Below are 17142 nucleotides of genomic sequence, written 5' to 3'. Positions count from 1 at the left end.
ACCTTTTGTTTTTTTTTTTTTTTTAGTGCTAATGACACTTACTGGATGCTAAAATGCTAAGCTAACATAGACAAACCCTGGAAAGAGCAAACTCAGAGTTCACACCAAGTATTTACCATCATTGATTTATTTATTTTTTTAAAAATAGCCACAGAAAATGGGGCTTTAGTTTTTGATGTATTAAATTTATGTGCGCCAAATAAATCTTTCAGTAAAGTGAGACATTTTAATTTTGCATGTTATTTATGCGTAAGTTCTTGATATGACATGATGTGTTAATATTTCACCACACTGATACCTTATCGTGACACATTGCGTTTAACTTTCTCCAGTCTTCAAATGATTTGAATTATATGTCAGAAATATTCATTATTTACAAGTCATTTATTGAGAAATGAAAAGAGAATGTTTGATTCAAGTTTCTCGTGTATTGACTGACTGTGTGTGTGTGTGTGTGTGTGTGTGCTCCTAAAGGAAGAACCTGTACACCGGGCTGGAGCCGCCTCAGATGAACGGCGACACTGCTCACGATGACGGGCTGGGAGGAGGAGGAGGAGGGCACGAAGTCGGCGAGGAGCTTCAGCGCACGAGAAGGTAAATCGCAATTTCACTTCCACAAGTGAAGAAATGCCCGAATCTGTTCTGTTGATGTAAATGTTCCGAAAAGGTGGCGAGTTCATGAGTTTTTGTTGACGGTGGCGATATCTTTATGATCAATCTTCCTCTTACATTTGATTGCGATCACTCACTGCGCCTTCCTGGGGATGTTTTAGCAATGAGGAAATGATCCATTCACCACTAAAGAACAGTGAGAACTTGTCATCACTCATTAACTCTCCTTTATTTTGACCAGATGCCCCCATTTGGTCCACGTCACGTAGCTCACGATCCGCGCCGCACGCGCCTCAGTTCAGCCGTTGTGTTTTTCAGGTTCTGCGGGGGTTTGATTCTGGACATCAAGCGGAAGCTGCCGTTTTTCGCCAGCGACTTCTACGACGCGCTGCACATCCAGTCTCTGTCGGCCATCCTGTTCATCTATCTGGGCACCGTCACCAACGCCATCACCTTCGGAGGCCTGCTGGGAGACGCCACGGAAAACATGCAGGTGAACGCAGAAGTCGACGTTTCTCACGGAAACATGAGGGGAATAAAAGAAAATGGAACAACTGAGCTTTACTGAATCGAAATAAAACTTTATTTCAGTCAACCAGATTATAGAGAGTTTTTAAAAGGCTCATTTCCAAATGAACTCGTTACTCTTTAACCAGTGAAGTTACCTAACGACTCCATTCCTAATTTTTGGTAAGTTTTGTACTTAAAACTGACATTGCAATTATTTAGTTCCAGAAGTAGCATAATTACACGCATTATTTCTGCTAAAATTAATCGTACTTTAAAGTAGTAATTCTCATAACCTCTGTGTGTGGACGCTTTCTTTTCACCTCCATCATTGCTCCTCATTCTAAAGTAATGCAGCCTCTTCAGCTGATAAGCCATGCTAATTTCCAGCTCAGGCTCGCTCTGCATCCATCTGCCGTACCTGCTGTTGGTGGGATTTCTCATACACCAGGGATAAAAACTGGTATGAGCGCTCGCCCTGCACTTTGACACCCACCCCGGTGCTCCCGTGTGCCGAGTGTTTAAAAAAAGCCGTCTGGTGACGAAGGCTCCTGCTCGGGCTTCTCTTATGACTAAGAGGACCTGCAGAGCACCAACCTGGAGGATTTACCCCGAGCCGTAAATAACCGCAGATCCAGATTACTCAGCCGCAGTAGCCTCGCTGTGGCTCTGTTTCTCCAGTGAGCCCCCCCCCCCCCCCCCCCCCCCCCCCGCCTCCTCCCCCCTCCTCAGTCCTGCCTCACCCCCCTGCAGAGGGAATCCCTGCCCTGACGTAACCCTCCCTCAGTGAGTGTGTCAGAAGTGCATCCCCTCTCTCTGTCTATGGCTCACCTCTCGATGAGTTTAGACAAATGGAAAAGCGACGTAACTGGAAAGCGAACAGGAATGTCCTGATGGGCCAGAGCTGCAGGAAAAGCAGCTCCTCAGAGAGTGGAAGCAGAAAAATCCCCGTGTATTGAAGAGAGTGAAAGTTGCACGTTGTACTGAGATGTGATTTTATTTTTTTGTCCTTCCTGTTGCATCGTTTCCTCTCAAACTGTGGGCAGAGTGTTGATGTGTGTTTCTTGTTGCTTTGCAGGGAGTGCTGGAGAGCTTCCTGGGCACGGCGCTGACGGGAGCGGTGTTCTGTCTGCTGGCCGGGCAGCCCCTCACTATCCTCAGCAGCACGGGGCCGGTGCTGGTGTTTGAAAGGCTCCTCTTCAATTTCAGCAAGTGAGTGTCTTTAAAAGCACTGGAATCATGGGTAAAAATCACTGTGGTGTACAGTATGTATCTGTAGGTCGCGGTTACTCGTCCATTAGACAGACACATTGCTACATCTGGGTAATTTTTGGAGTGATGGAGAACATGCAAACTCCAGAGTCCCGGAAGTGCTGCCGACTACACCGTAGTGATCTCAGGTTGAACACACAGAAATCCACAACACACACGAGGCTGTCATCTCTGTGTATAAAAAAAAAAAAAAAAAAAAAAAAGGCTGCTTGAAGACAAACAGATTTGTCTCTCACCTCGTGACCGCGATGCTCCCCGCGTCGCCATGTCCGGTCGTCATGGCAACGTGACGTTCCACCCCGGCGGTTGTGACGTTTGGTCCCGACGGTGCAGAATGGCTCTCCGAACTGACGCGTCACGCCGTCGGCCTTCAAGGCCGTATATCCTGCAGGGAGATTTCCTTCAAATAGAAATAAAACTGAATGAAAAAAGGGGGAATAAAGCTCAGTCCTCTCTCCGGTTCAGCAGTCGGGCCGCTGGAAATCTCTCAGCAGTCACAGATTGTTTAGGGACTCGTTGCCAGGTGATTGTTAATTGTTGCCTCCTGATGCACTCATGAATGAATGAGCTCCACACACACTGCGTGCAGGACAAAATAACAATATAGTCAATTAAAGCACATTAGAGTTTGGAACAGGACTGTCTTACTGGGCGTGCACGTTGAAAACGTCAATCATGAAGGTGCTGAAGGCCGAGAAATGCTGACTTCTTCCTCCTTCCTCTGCACTCCCTCCCTGACCCGGGGGAGGGTAGGGAGGGGGACGGGACGCTCTTCTAGCATTACCAAACACCATGCTGATTCCGTTCCATTATTAATAATTCACTCTCATTTAATTTCACACTGCGAGTGAAGAATGTGGTGGTGTCTGTGTCCGGCGAGTGTTTCCATGCCTCCCGTCAGTCTGAGTCAGCGGCAGCTGCTGGCGGCCGTCTGCAGCTGCTGCGTGTCTGCACTCCACCAGGGAGGCGGTCCGGGGGGGGAAAACCTCACCCAAACTCCAGTTTCAGACCCGTAAAATCAATATCCTTTTTCTTGAAAGGACCCTGAAGGGTTACATTCATTTTAATGTTAAAAAAACATCCCCCAATTCGTTCTGTGTGTCGTTGATCCTCTTCAGAGAACACGAGTTTGACTACCTGGAGTTCCGGCTGTGGATCGGCCTGTGGTCGGCTTTTCTCTGCCTGCTGCTAGTCGCCACAGACGCCAGCTTCCTGGTGCAGTATTTCACGCGCTTCACCGAGGAGGGCTTCTCGGCGCTCATCAGCTTCATCTTCATCTACGACGCCTTCAAGAAGATGCTGAAGCTGGCCCACCACAACCCCATCAACTCCAACTACGACCCCAACCTCATCACGCAGTACGACTGCCGCTGCACGCCCGGTGGGTGGAAAGACTTCAGCGGGAATGTGTTCTGCTGGTTTATACACATAAAGTGGTTTTCAGTGATCATGATCCGTCCTCTGCATTCATGTTTTGTGTCATTACCCACATTACCATAACAGTGATCGCGCTCGGTGTGGCCCCACCTGACAGCAGCTTAAACCTTCTTTTACTGTGTTTGCATTGGAAATAACAAGCGATATTAGTGTGTCAACCCGGGGAATGCCGCTGTTTACATTCCCAGCAGCCCGATCAGCCTGTATGTCACGAGCGACTTCAGCGTGGTTGTTTGGGGGAAAATGTGTTTGCTGGGATTACAGATGTGTGATAGGAGGAGCGTTCTCGTTTCGCTGATGTGATACGGTCTCTCGTTTCTCAGGGAACTCGTCAGCGCTCCTTGATATCAACGACTGGGCAAACAGTACTGATCTGGTATGTGGCGTCCTTCACGTGCTTTTCTCTTCATTTAGTATCATTTGAGCTTTCGTTGTTTCAGTGCAGTTTATCGGTGACACTCACAGATGCCTTTTTATTTATTTTTTTCCCCTGTCAGCCTGCGAACGCTACCTGGGCTTCCTTGACCAGGGAGCAGTGTCGGAGGTTTGACGGGAAGCTGGTCGGCGAGGCCTGCGGCTACGTGCCCGACATCACCCTCATGTCTCTCATCCTGTTCTTTGGGACCTACGCCTGCTCCATGGGTTTGAAGAAGTTCAAGACGAGCCGCTTCTTCCCCACGAGAGTGAGTGAAAGCGCTGCTTATTTGCAGCACAGGCAGATCTTCTTGGGGTATTTTTAAATTCCCGGTCCCAAGACAGAGTAATTCCGCCCTGAGAGGTGAGAGCGTGGCTGAACTGTGAAAGATTTTGTGCCCCTCTGATAACCCTGTCGTCTTTTCTGCCAGCCTCTGGTCCAGCGGGTTAGCGGTTATTAGTCACCCCTTTGCCAAACAAACCGTGTTTGCTCACTATGAGTAACAGGTGTAAATTGAACTCGCTCCCCTCCAGGAGTGAAAACACTCGCCGAACAAGGTCCCGGCCTCCAGCGCTTGTGTGTCTGCAAACATGTTGTTTGGCGAGGTTTTACTCTGTGCTCAACACACACACGTCAGTAGATGGAATACTCTGTGAAACTGTCTTCTTTTGTTTTTAATGTTCAGGTGAGGAAGCTGATCAGTGACTTCGCCATCATCTTGACCATCCTTGTCTTCTGCGGCGTGGACGCCATCGTCGGCGTGGACACTCCAAAGCTCATCGTGCCAAGTGAATTCAAGGTACTGCAAAAAAAACCCTCCAGCGGCTGGAAATTAGCCCTTTTTAGGTTTGGATTTGAGTGACACGGGATGTGGTTTCCTCTGACTGCGCTGATAATGAGCCGTGTTCCTGCTCCCAGCTCCTCTGTAATTCTTTAAAATCCCCACATAATGCTGTCTTTGTGGCTTCACCTGTTGGGATACATATAAGAGCATCAGGCTCGAATGTTCCTCGGCTGGCAGCCCACCCTCTTGGCGGAGCAGGAACTTGATTATAGGCGACGTGAGAACACAGTCGGCTCTTCTCGTTCCGAGTACAGAGCGAGCTTTGTTTCCTCACAGAGTCTTAATTCACAGCCTTCTGTCACGTAACGCTGCTCCCGAAATTTCAAACTCCATTCATTGCTTGGAGTGACTGAGCATGATGAAGGAACACCCTAATACCAGATGCTGTTTTTTTTTTTTTTCCCCCCTGTTTCGGATGTCCGCTAACAAGGTGTCAACGCATGTTTTGAAAAATTAGTTTGATCGGCAAAGATCACGAGATCGGTTTGAAGTTGAACTGAAACTGTTTCACATGAGCCTGCATCTGCCTCCAGGGGCTGGGGTTAGAAGGCTGCAGAATGGAGAACAATAGAACGAATGACTTCAAGCCAATATGAAATGTAAGCCTGAGAAACTAGTAGACATTATATGAGTTGGTTCCACCTTCTCCTTTCTGACCTCCTGCAGCCCACCAGTCCGCTGAGGGGCTGGTTTATCCCTCCGTTTGGAGGAAACCCCTGGTGGGTGTACCTGGCGGCTGCTCTGCCCGCGCTGCTGGTGACCATTCTGATATTCATGGACCAGCAGATCACAGCCGTGATCGTCAACAGGAAGGAGCACAAACTCAAGGTGGGTGCCGCCTGTCGAGGAAAAATGAACTCCAGCGCTTTAGACTGTAATACCACGATCTGACAACTCTTTCCAACGTCTGCTCGCAGAAAGGGGCTGGGTACCACTTGGATCTCTTCTGGGTGGCCATCCTGATGGCGGTCTGCTCCTTCATGGGCCTGCCCTGGTACGTGGCCGCCACGGTCATCTCCATCGCCCACATCGACTCTCTGAAGATGGAGACGGAGACGTCGGCGCCCGGAGAGCAGCCGAAATTCCTGGGTGTCCGGTGAGTTTGAGCGCAAACGAGTCTCCCAGCAGCTACTTGTCAAATCTGCTGCTTTTTGCAGTTTTCCTTGCATAAATCTGCATTTTAAGTCACTTTCCTGCATTGAGAATAGTAAAATTATTCCTGCATGTGTTGTTTTTTTTCCCCTCCTCACCAACCCAGGGAACAAAGAGTCACTGGCATCTTCGTCTTCCTCCTGACGGGACTCTCCGTCTTCATGGCTCCCATCCTCAAGGTGTGGACGTCCACATCTTCAAATTCTTCCCTTTTAAACATGGATTACTGTCCGCCCCTTTTAGGACAAACTCCTGTCGCGCCTCTCAAATTCACAATAATTTGAAATGTTCCGTTCATCCGATTAGGAACTCCCGTAGCTGAAGTAATTCGATGTGAAATAAGCGAGTTCATCGGGGCTTAAGCTCCGATCGCAGCAGAGTGACTTCTCAGTTTCCATTCCCTCATTAAGCTGCTCAACACACAGCAGTGAGGACGTGGTCGGAGCACGTGCGCCCCCTAGTGGGATATTTCTATAACGTCCTCATACTGGACGTTTCTAATGCAATGTGTTTAGTTTATTAAAAACAGACTAAACAAAAGTGATTTCCACGGAACAAAACATTGTTTTCTCAGGTTTATAAAAGCAAAAGATTTTACTTATTCTGTTTTAATCAGGTTTTGATGCATTTGATCCCTTTTTTAATTAAATCCTTCTTCAGCATCGCTCACACCAGAAACCACATTTTCTTAGTTTTCGTTTTTACCCTCAAGTTTAAGATTTTTTTGGATATATTAAATATAGATTTTTATTAAAGGGTAAAATTTTGATTTCTTTATACAAATCTTTTTACCAAAGTGACACTTGCTCTATCATTTACAGCTTGAAAATGCATAAAATGAAGATACTTTCTCTTGGGTTAACATGTATAAGCTTGGGACCTGTGACTGTCATGACCATATTATTAATATTTTATTAAATAATAAATCAAAGTTAGCCTCTGATCACATGTCTGTACTGGTCTGCAGGACTGTCTCATCCGCAGCTGCCAAGTCACATTGTTGTGTCCACTTAAATAACGGCAAAGCAGCTTTTGAGCCTATTTTTAACCGATCAACTGATGCTATAAATATAAATTCTTGTTACCTGTAAGCTGTGTGCACAATATTAGCTTAAAGCTGTGCTTAAATTGCTTTTTTATTTTTATCGTAACCCATATCTGGTCCTGGTTACTCATGACCCTGCTGCCATCTCTGTGTCCCGCAGTTCATTCCCATGCCGGTGCTCTATGGCGTCTTCCTCTACATGGGCGTGGCGTCACTCAACGGCGTGCAGGTGAGACAGCGAGGCAATTTATCTGCAACGAGCAGCTGCAGAAAGTAGGTTTCCGCTGCCCCGCGAATGTGAAAGTGAACGGCACGGATGACCTAGAAATCAGCTCGGCTCCATTTCTAGTGTGTCAGCACTCCTGCACACACACCCGCTTCATAAGAAACAATGGCTATTCTGTAGTCAACGCCGGGCGTGGATCTCAAGTTTGAAACAGATCAAACAGGATTAGTTAAAATACGCACAAGGATTTCTTTGCTCTATGTTATCGTATCACTTGTGTTCATGTTTTAAGGGTTTTGCTTCATCTTGAGAACTTGTAAAGCTTGAAATGTCAACGTGTTGACTTGTAAGACACACCCAAAGTGTGTGTGCAATATGACCTGCGAACTACACAATTTAAAAAGGTTGTGTTCATCTCGCTCTCAGGTGAGATGCAAATTCTGCATGTAGTCCAGTAGGTTCAATGCAAATGAAGTGGAAACCTTTCTGCACTTCTACTGTCTCTGCTGAATGAATGAATAAATGAATTTCAATCCACTGGACTGAAAAACTGAAATGCTAACAAAGATTTATCAGGTTATGACAGGAGCTCTTCATTTCATGTGTTTTTTTTTTTTGGTTTTTTTTGCTTTGCTTCTGTCAGTTCATGGATCGCCTGATGCTGCTCCTCATGCCCGCCAAGCACCAGCCGGACCTCATCTACCTGCGGCACGTCCCCCAGAGACGCATCCACCTCTTCACCTTCATCCAGGCCTTGTGCTTGGCCCTCCTCTGGATCCTCAAGTCCACTGTGGCGGCCATCATTTTCCCCGTCATGGTGAGGAACGACTGTGGTCTGGTGGGGAGAGTCGAACGTGCAGGATTTACTTTGTAACTTTATTAAATAATCTTGCAGATTTTGGCGCTGGTTGCCGTCCGCAAAGCCATGGACTACGTGTTCTCCCAGCACGACCTGAGCTACCTGGACGACGTCATCCCGGAGAAGGACAAGAAGAAGAAGGAGGACGAGAAGAAGAAGAAGAACAAGAAGAAGGGAAGCATTGACAGCGAAATGGAGTTTGTAAGTATATTTTTAACTCCTTCTCTTCTCCATTGTCATTGTGATTATCTTCACAGCCTCCTCAACTTAGAGCCTCCCCTTACAAAGAGAATACCTGTGTTAATGTTCTCCATCCCTCCTCCCACAGTCTGACTACCCCTACCATGAAAATATTCCCAGTATAAAAATCTCCATGGAAACGATGGAGCAGGAGCCCATGTTGGGGGATAAGTCTTTGGATAGTGAGTACTAGGCAGGGCTGCTCAAACTTGGCTTGTCAAGGCTCACTTTTCTCTCCCGCCACGCTAGTTTTCTTGTAGTTTTATAAAGCTGGGTGCCATAAAATCAAAGTATTTCTGCTCTCTAAATTCTGATGATTGCTGCTCTCTAATCTGCGAGTTTTAGCTGCTGATTTGCTCATTTGACTTGAACCAGAAATCAGCTTTGCTGTGCTTCTTAATTCGATTTATAAATATTTTTTTTTTGTTTCGTCGCTGCTCTGTTAACATTTTCTCAAATGTGTTTGTTTTTTGTCAACCAGGAGATCAATCGCCGTCTTTCCTTAGCCCGCATTCCCGGTGCTGAGCGCTACTTCGAGTCTCCCACTGTGGCTGAGTAAGTGAGTACCAGCTAGCATTTGCATCCCCTTTTATTTCCCCGGCGCGACACCGGAAGGGTTTTGTGTTTACGCTGCCGTCTCTCCCGTCTTTCAGTCTTGAGAGGGGTTCGTACACTAAAGGGTTGCCTCAGATCCGAATCGGCCGCGGCTCTGAGGACAACGGCTTCTTCTGGAAGAGGAAGGGCTCTGAAACTGAACTGTGAAACGGGGGAACAGTCCAAAGATGCAGCACAGCACAGTCAAACACAGCCATCGTTTCGTACTGAAGCGCCGCTCCGTCATGGCATTTTAAATATTCTTTGTGTGTGGATTTGAATCCGACGAGGCTGGAAATATATGTCTTAAGCAGTTCTTTTTTCTTTTTCTTTTTCTTTTTTGGCTGGTACTGAATTTTAACGAGGGCTGATCTGGGCGACCGCCCCTCTTGGTAGGGCTGCGCACGTTCATCTGAATGCAGTCGACTGTTTGTCTTATGAATGTGTGCTGATAATGTAACTGGCGTCATGCTTAAAGAGCTGCAATCGGTTCACGAAGGACGAGCTGTGCAGAGTTAACGGTAGCTATACACACCATGTGAAGGTAGCGTCCGCTTCATCTCTCCCACTTTGACTCTATGCAAACAGGAGGAGCTACCCACAGTTACACAACACCAAACACGACACCTTTTTCCTCTGATCGTGCTGTTTTCAGTTTAAGTTTTAAGTCTTAACTACCGTAATGGTTTAAAACAAGAACACAGAAGAATCACGAGTCACCTTTTATATCTTTTCATGAACAAAAGGTCTACAAAGCGTTATCCATGCAGTCATGAGCTGAAGTTAATCTATTTATAGATGTTGTCGTCATTTGTCCGTTCAAATCACGCAGACGATCATGTAAGAAATAATTGCAGTTTGGTAAGTATAAAAGTGGTTTAATGAGTTTCTCCAGCTTCCATCCTTCCATGCTTTTTTTTTTTTCTTTCTGTATTTATTACACTCCAGCTGGCATCAGACCGTAAAATGCTGGTTGAAAGTGATGTTTTGATTTCGCCATTGACCGTCCCAGTTTGTGGAAATTCGGAGATCTCTGTGGCCTGTGTCCACTCAGCTGACGTTTCCCTGTTTTGGGGAGTTATAGATTTAGCTCTACCTCCTTTTTTTTTGTTTGTAGGTGCCAGGCATTATATATATATATATATATATACCTATGTATATTTAAAAATCCATTGTGCAATGATTTGTGATCAAACACTGATTGTTATTTTTCTACTGGCACTCCATGGACCGCTGAATCCCCTCTTTCAGTTTCCTTGTGTTGTGTGTCAGTTAATTGTTGTCGTTTTGTCTGATTTGTCAATATGAACAATCACTTGCGATGTGTTTTAAAGGGCAATTCTACCCAGTTTTTTTTTTTTTTTCCCTCTCACAAAACAAAATGCATTGAGGTGTTATGCCGAAGGATGCTTCAGATGGGTGAAAGACACTATTTAATCCATCTGGTGACTGCCGTTTGACCTTCTCACACACTTGACCATCGTGAATTTCGCTTTAAAAAAAAAAAAAAAATGTGATCTTGTTCCGAAGCTGGTAATTTGAAACATTGTCAATCTTTTATTCTTGTTTTTTTTTTTTGTGTTTTTAATTTTTAATGATGTATTTTTTTAATGCAAATCAAACAATCACTGTGACGGATATATTATTGCGACGTACACTCCAGGAAGAATTACTACTTTTCTGCGTACAGGGTTAAAAGTTTGTGCAACTTAACTTAAAAGTGCATACTTTCTGACACTCTTGTTTTCCATCCGGTGTCGAGCGGATGAGCAATGGCATGCTTTAGTCCTTTATTTTCCTTCAACAATGGAATGACTTGATCCTGCTTCCGCACAGCCGATCGAATTGCACACTGGTAACCTGAGCTGATTCATCTGACGTAAATTATTAACGCGTATCTGAGTGTAATACATCCCCATCATTTGTCGCTTGAAGTAAAAGGACATGCACACTCAGTGTTTCAGGATTCCGGTGCGTCGAAGGGCTTCAACTCATCAGTACTGTCAAAATGTGAGCAGTAAAAGTTGCTTCGAGCACGAAAAGCCACGTTGTCTTCCACTTTGTTCTGTGATCTGTATATCTTGATCTTTTGACTTTATGGTTCTGATTCCAAAATCGATGTAATATTTTTGATGTTTTAAGTCTGAAGCCGATTTTATACAAGCATCTTATGTGCTCAAATAACCATGGGTTACACAGAAGGAAGAAAATGTAAGGTTTTTTTTTATGAAGTAGTGTTTGAAATGAGAGCAATAAAAACAGTTCAAGTGATTCCTAAAGTCCTGAATGTGTGTATTTATTTCTTTATTACAAGTCAGCAACTCCAAGATGTAATTTTGTGAATTTATATTTTTGAACTTTAATTTTTACCTCATTTTTTGGGGGGAGATCTTGATGAATGAACCAGTTTTCATTAAATTCATGCAACAAAGAAATAAAACTGCTTTTCACATTTCAGCTAATCAGGTTTATTTTAAGTTCGGGTGACAAAGTAGTTGAATAAAGTTTTGTTTGTTTTGAGACTAGTAAAATTACAATTGGAACGAGCTACATTATCGTTTCAAAGTGGGGAAAAGAAAGTACTACTGCAGTGATAAGCATTTCTTTCCTGCTGACATTGGAATAAAAACAAGAAAATCTAACAGTCTATTCTTTCTTTGTTGAGAAAAAGCAGACTTAAAATCAAACTTAAAGCTGGTATTTGCAGGAAGTTACAATGAGGGGAAGGGACTTCTTAAACTAGAGCCAGAAAACCTCAGCAGATTGGCATGCGATGGTGTTATTTTGTGGGAAATGGAAAAGAAGAAAGACTCAAGTGCAGTAAAAAAAAAAAAAAATTCCACTCAGCAGCCTTTCAGTTCAGAAACGTCATTTTCCCAGATGTTGCCTCTAATGCGTGCACAGACGGAGTTTACCTTCAGAATCAACACTCCACGGAGGCATAAAAGTGAGTTAAAGCTGGTTTTAGAAGTCTGCCGGCACCCATTACAGCCACAACGGAAAGGTTATAGCTGCAAATCCAAGAAATAGACTCTTAATTGTGTGTGTGTGGTGATACACACATCTTTAAAGAGATGGATTGGAGCGGGCAGAGCTGTGGACGCCTCACCACATCCTGCTGTCAGCTGCTCGTTCTCACAGCAGAGATAAGAAAGGAGAGCTGCATAGTTTCCACGATCATCAGACTTCAGTCTGCTGTAATGAATCAAATGGCCTCATTACTGCGAGTCTCTGCTTTTCCTTTTTTTCATTGCGTGAGGGGAATAAAAGGTGCAATTAGGTCTTCCTCTGGAAGGAACATGGCTCTTTTTTTTTCTTTTAACTTTCTGGAGTCTGTTCAGGTCAGCTCTGCCCTGTAATACAGGTGTTTTTTCTGACTGACTGACCTGAAATGATTGTAAAGACTATTTATCACCACTGCAGATATATTTCTCAATGATGATGCATCTTTAGATTTAAATACTGGTAAAATGATGCATGTATCAACACCTATACAACACCTATACAACAATTTGACATTTTTGCCTTGAAATAAACTCATCAATCCAGCAATTTCAATCCATATCTGGTTCAGATGTGCTGTTTTGAGTGTGAAAACAACGGTTTATCATTTTTATGCGTGTTGGACATTGTGCATAGTGCCCTCAAGCTGATTTAGGAAAACAGAAGCATGGCAGATTTTTCACACAAATGGATCTATTTTGACATATTTTCGCTCAAGGGGGCAGCAGAGGCTCTCATACCAAAGCCAATGCACATTCAGCAATCTGAAGACAGCAGGGAGACTCAACCATGTCTAAATATAGAGATCAATGTTGTGTTGAGAAGCAAGCCTCATTGCATTGCACATAATGTTCTTCTATATAACCTTAAAATAATCCTGACCCCCACTTTGTAAACCACTGTGTGAACATTTATTCAATTCAAATGCTAAAAACGTGGAACAATGTGATGTTTTCTTGTGGATCCTTTGAGCATTGGCTCAGTCTGTGCTATAGTTTCTGTCTTGTCACTGAAGGCGAAAACGGATGGAACAGAGTTCAGAGTCAACACCACAATATTCTATTATGTTCCAGTCATTCAATACAAGTGCAGTTGCCCCAGTGGAAATAATCAATGACTGCTTCAAGCTGAACTTTGAGGAGAAGTAATGAAATTGCACGTTGAAAGGCGTTCCATGAGCTATTTTAATGCTCTTAATCAAGCGGCACACCACCCACCGGCTCTGCACAGATACTGTACGTTACCCCCTGTGACACCGTCTCCAAGGCCTATAACAATGTTCTGTGATTGCTTGTCCAGACCAGCTCGGTGTGTCATTTCTCAGCCGAGCGGATCCATTAGTGTGTTTTCCCTTCTGGGCATTACTGGCCAGTTCAACAAGGCCACGCTGTCAGGTTTTTTTTTTCCTTCTTCTCCTCTTCTCTCACTTTACCAGTCATCTGATGGATTGACTTGTTATTAGCAGTGTCGCACCTAATCACACCAATCTATATATGTTCTGTGATTTAATTTGGTTTTCTGCCACTTACTCCCTGCTTTGTGGCGTGTGTGTGTGTGTGTGTGTATGTGTGTTTTAATTGATATTCTTCCTTACACTCACATTAGAAGCAACATGTTCAAAGGGAAGTGTTGCAGCAGCAGCAGCAAGACACGAGGATACAATCATCCGGAGGGCGACCCCGCCTGTTATCTGACGACAATGGGACCTCCGTGATTAAGCTGTCATTAAGGAGAAACAAAATCACGAAAACCTACACATGACCTGACGAAAAAGCGGGTTACAATTACTTCTCAGTGGGATAAAGTGTGACTTTTTGCTGACAGTGTAATAGCACAGTAAACACAGCGGAAACCCAGGCTGTTAGAATTTCCCCCCTTTGCCTGGAGAAGCCTGTAATTATTGCTGCTATTTTAACCCCAAATGGACTCATGTTGTTAAACCATATTTGGAAAGTCCTTTCCTATTATAGATTTCCCAGAAAGCAAAGTGCGGGCATTTACAGAATGCAAACTGATTTTACATTTAAAAACATCTGATGGATGATAATCCATATTTGCTCTATTAATCCCAAAAAATATATATATGAATATTTTTTTAACTTTGACCTGGGTTTTGCATAAAGTAAAATCTGAGTCTAGTGTTGTCTACTGGAGATGGAGCCAAGTTTTTCCACTGAAATTCCATCAATTATATTACATAAGTAGATGTAGCTTCTATAAGAGAAAATTACACTGAGAACATTGGAGGTTTGCTGTAAGTAGCACTCCAAACCGGTGCATAATGTACTGAATGATGGCTGAATGATGGGTCGTTTTCAGTCACATACATATTTATTGGTATTTCAGTTAATTACATTGAACTACAGTCTCCCTTTTAGTCACTGCAGTGACTAATAAAGTCTTTTTAATGGAAAAACCCGACAGAAATATCAGGAATTATTTTTTTCTTTCATTGGTAAACCCTTTGACTCACCTCTTTTTTTGTAACTAAAGCACTAAGAAAGATTTGAAGATGTCTGAAAAAGCCTAAATAAGAAATAATGCATGTTTCTGTGTTATCTGCCCCTTGCGAGAAACCCCCCCACAAACACAGTGAGAACATCTGAACTGAACATGAAGGAGCCCAGATGGATGACTGCTTCAACATAATGACTATCCTGCTGTGAGACGGTGCCAGCGTCACTGTCGGGCCACCTAATTCACTTACACTGAGTGGCCAATTTATTAGGAACATTGAGTTTAAACCGAAAGTTCTCTTATGAAACGGCTGTGCAGCAAATTTGGAGGAACAACAACAAACATTTGGTTGATGTAATTTTGGTTGGAAGTCAGACAAACACTTCTTGGGATTAAGTTATTTTCCCTGAATGCAAAATTTCCAGTATTTGAACGGAAAGTTAATGTATAGGTAGACAAATTGAAATCATGAGGATTTATGGAACAATGATAAGTCTAATGATATAACGCAATGAATAGGTTATCGCCAAGCTCCTGATAAAGCTCAGCGAGGAGGTAATTAAGACACTCAGGGGATAGTTTCCCCTGAGAATGATTAAGAAGTCCAATATATATTTAGCTTTGTTTCATCTGCTGGTGAAGAAGCAGGAGACAGATGTAGTCCCTCCCTACTATAATAATAATAGTTATTAGCAGTAGAGAGGATATGTCAATTCTACCACTGCATTTCTTTCAGTATTTATGCCTCTAGTGTTTGTACAACCTCATTTACTGATTTTAAAGAGCACATGCACCAAATCAGAGTTTGTCAGTAACATATTTTACGATTTTATGGAGACAAAATAGATTATTTAGATGGCATATCCCATCTCACTTGGGACAGAAACAGCAAGAGACAAATAAGGGGAACTAATTGTAATGATAAGGAGCATCTAGAGGAGCATTTTGCAGACAATTAGGCTAAGAGGCAAAAGGTCAGCAGCGTGACTTTTAGGGTTTCTAAGAAGAAAAGCTGGACATACGAAAACTGTGTGCAAAAATGTTTCTCAATGCAAGTCAGAAGATTTTAAGATGCTGTGGAAGAGGTCTGGGGCTGGACTGGCTTTCCTTTTGAAATGAAACATTGTGACATTGTGTTCATAGTGGCTTGATGTTATATGGAGCGTAGCGTATGCAGCAGCAGTGATATAACAGCAGCGAAGCTGTGCATGGAGAGGAGAACGGAAAATAGCCTTGGAGGAGGCAGGATATGGACGATTCAATCTCAGTAATGATAATTGCAAGGGAAAAACATGCAATTTAAAAATAAGTGGCGATGAGACCACCTTTATCACCTTTGGCCTTTATGTGTCCCTTCGTCTAAAAATCCTCATTTCATCGTGATTAATGCTGATTCACATGAAAACACTTCAAAAGCCAGATCAAATAAATCTGTTTTTCAATGTAAAAAGTGAAGGTCGGTCTCCAGTTGAAGCATTGAAGGCTGACAATAATTTTTCTTTCTTTGCCTCATGTGAACAAACGGTTGATAAATCCTGGTCCTGAATTCATGCAGTTTGTGAAAATACCACCAAATAAAAACAGTTTATTTTACCAGAGGATGATCACGGTTCATGCACCTGCCTTGGAAAACCTCTGGAAAGCTGCATGTCACTAATAAATGCTGCAGGTAAAATTAACCACAGCTTCTTTGTGTTCCCCCACTAATTGCATCAAAGTCACAGAAACCAAACGCATAAATGAAGATTTATTTAAAACGAAATTGAATCAGAAAATTCCATTCCAGCTCTGCCTACTCCACACATCAATCAAATGAAAATCAGTTAATACCGAATGGAAATTCATTTTCAAATGAAGATAACAGACATTATAGCAGATGACCCAGAGATACAGGGTGAGGATGGGATGTCGACATGCGGGTAAAAAGAAGCACAGCTTGAGATTGCTGTTGATTTAGCCTCTTCTGGAAGAAGAGCTAATAGTCGGAATACATTGGATAATGTAATTCTCATTTGTATGTAATAATTTTCGATAATTTGCTTGCTCTTGGTATGAAATTACTGCGAAAGTGGCTCCATGGTAATCAGTTATGGTAACTGAGAGGTCTGTGAGGTCAAGCCATTTATCGGTGATGATAATCACTATGCAAGTCACACAATCATTTTCCACATAGAACAGACATCTTGATGATGTTGGGCCATTTTACTTTCTCTATTTTATTTAGTTTTATTAATTTGGTATCGTAAATTGTGATTGTCAGACATTCAAGGCTGAAAAGCTCACGTGACATAATGTTTTTTCTCCATCTCACTTGCGTCTAATGTGTGAATTCACAGGGTTTGTGGATTTAGGTGTTAATTATCATCCTCCAGCAGCTGCAGTTGAACCTGAAATGGATCAGACGTCCACAGCCAGGACTTCGTATGGCGGACAAAATCAGAAAACATATTGCTTTCCTTTCAACATTAATATCACTGTT

At 43.3% G+C, this 17142-nt stretch overlaps 1 protein-coding gene across 2 annotated transcripts in view; it reads left to right on the top strand.

Annotated features, from left to right (window-relative positions):
* Positions 1-11475, top strand: part of LOC115382669 (electrogenic sodium bicarbonate cotransporter 1-like) — a 29103-nt gene extending 17628 nt beyond the window's left edge. Inside the window, exons 11-26 of one of the 2 annotated variants that reach the window (XM_030084495.1) lie at positions 475-594; positions 931-1105; positions 2198-2331; positions 3510-3772; positions 4152-4204; positions 4326-4511; positions 4929-5042; positions 5754-5915; positions 6005-6183; positions 6346-6418; positions 7445-7513; positions 8154-8327; positions 8406-8570; positions 8698-8791; positions 9091-9164; positions 9263-11475. In XM_030084495.1, the coding sequence (XP_029940355.1) occupies positions 475-594; positions 931-1105; positions 2198-2331; positions 3510-3772; positions 4152-4204; positions 4326-4511; positions 4929-5042; positions 5754-5915; positions 6005-6183; positions 6346-6418; positions 7445-7513; positions 8154-8327; positions 8406-8570; positions 8698-8791; positions 9091-9134 (2005 nt within the window). In that variant the 3' untranslated portion in view covers positions 9135-9164; positions 9263-11475. Of the gene's footprint in view, positions 1-474; positions 595-930; positions 1106-2197; positions 2332-3509; positions 3773-4151; positions 4205-4325; positions 4512-4928; positions 5043-5753; positions 5916-6004; positions 6184-6345; positions 6419-7444; positions 7514-8153; positions 8328-8405; positions 8571-8697; positions 8792-9090; positions 9169-9262 lie in introns of both variants that reach the window. The other variant, XM_030084496.1, reaches the window with a different exon arrangement.
* The last annotated feature ends 5667 nt before the right edge of the window (positions 11476-17142 follow it).

This window comes from Salarias fasciatus (genome assembly GCF_902148845.1).
Source record: "Salarias fasciatus chromosome 7 unlocalized genomic scaffold, fSalaFa1.1 super_scaffold_4, whole genome shotgun sequence".
NCBI classification, from domain to species: domain Eukaryota; kingdom Metazoa; phylum Chordata; class Actinopteri; order Blenniiformes; family Blenniidae; genus Salarias; species Salarias fasciatus.
Note: the sequence above shows the minus strand (reverse complement) of the source record. Positions and strands in the feature narration are given on the sequence as shown.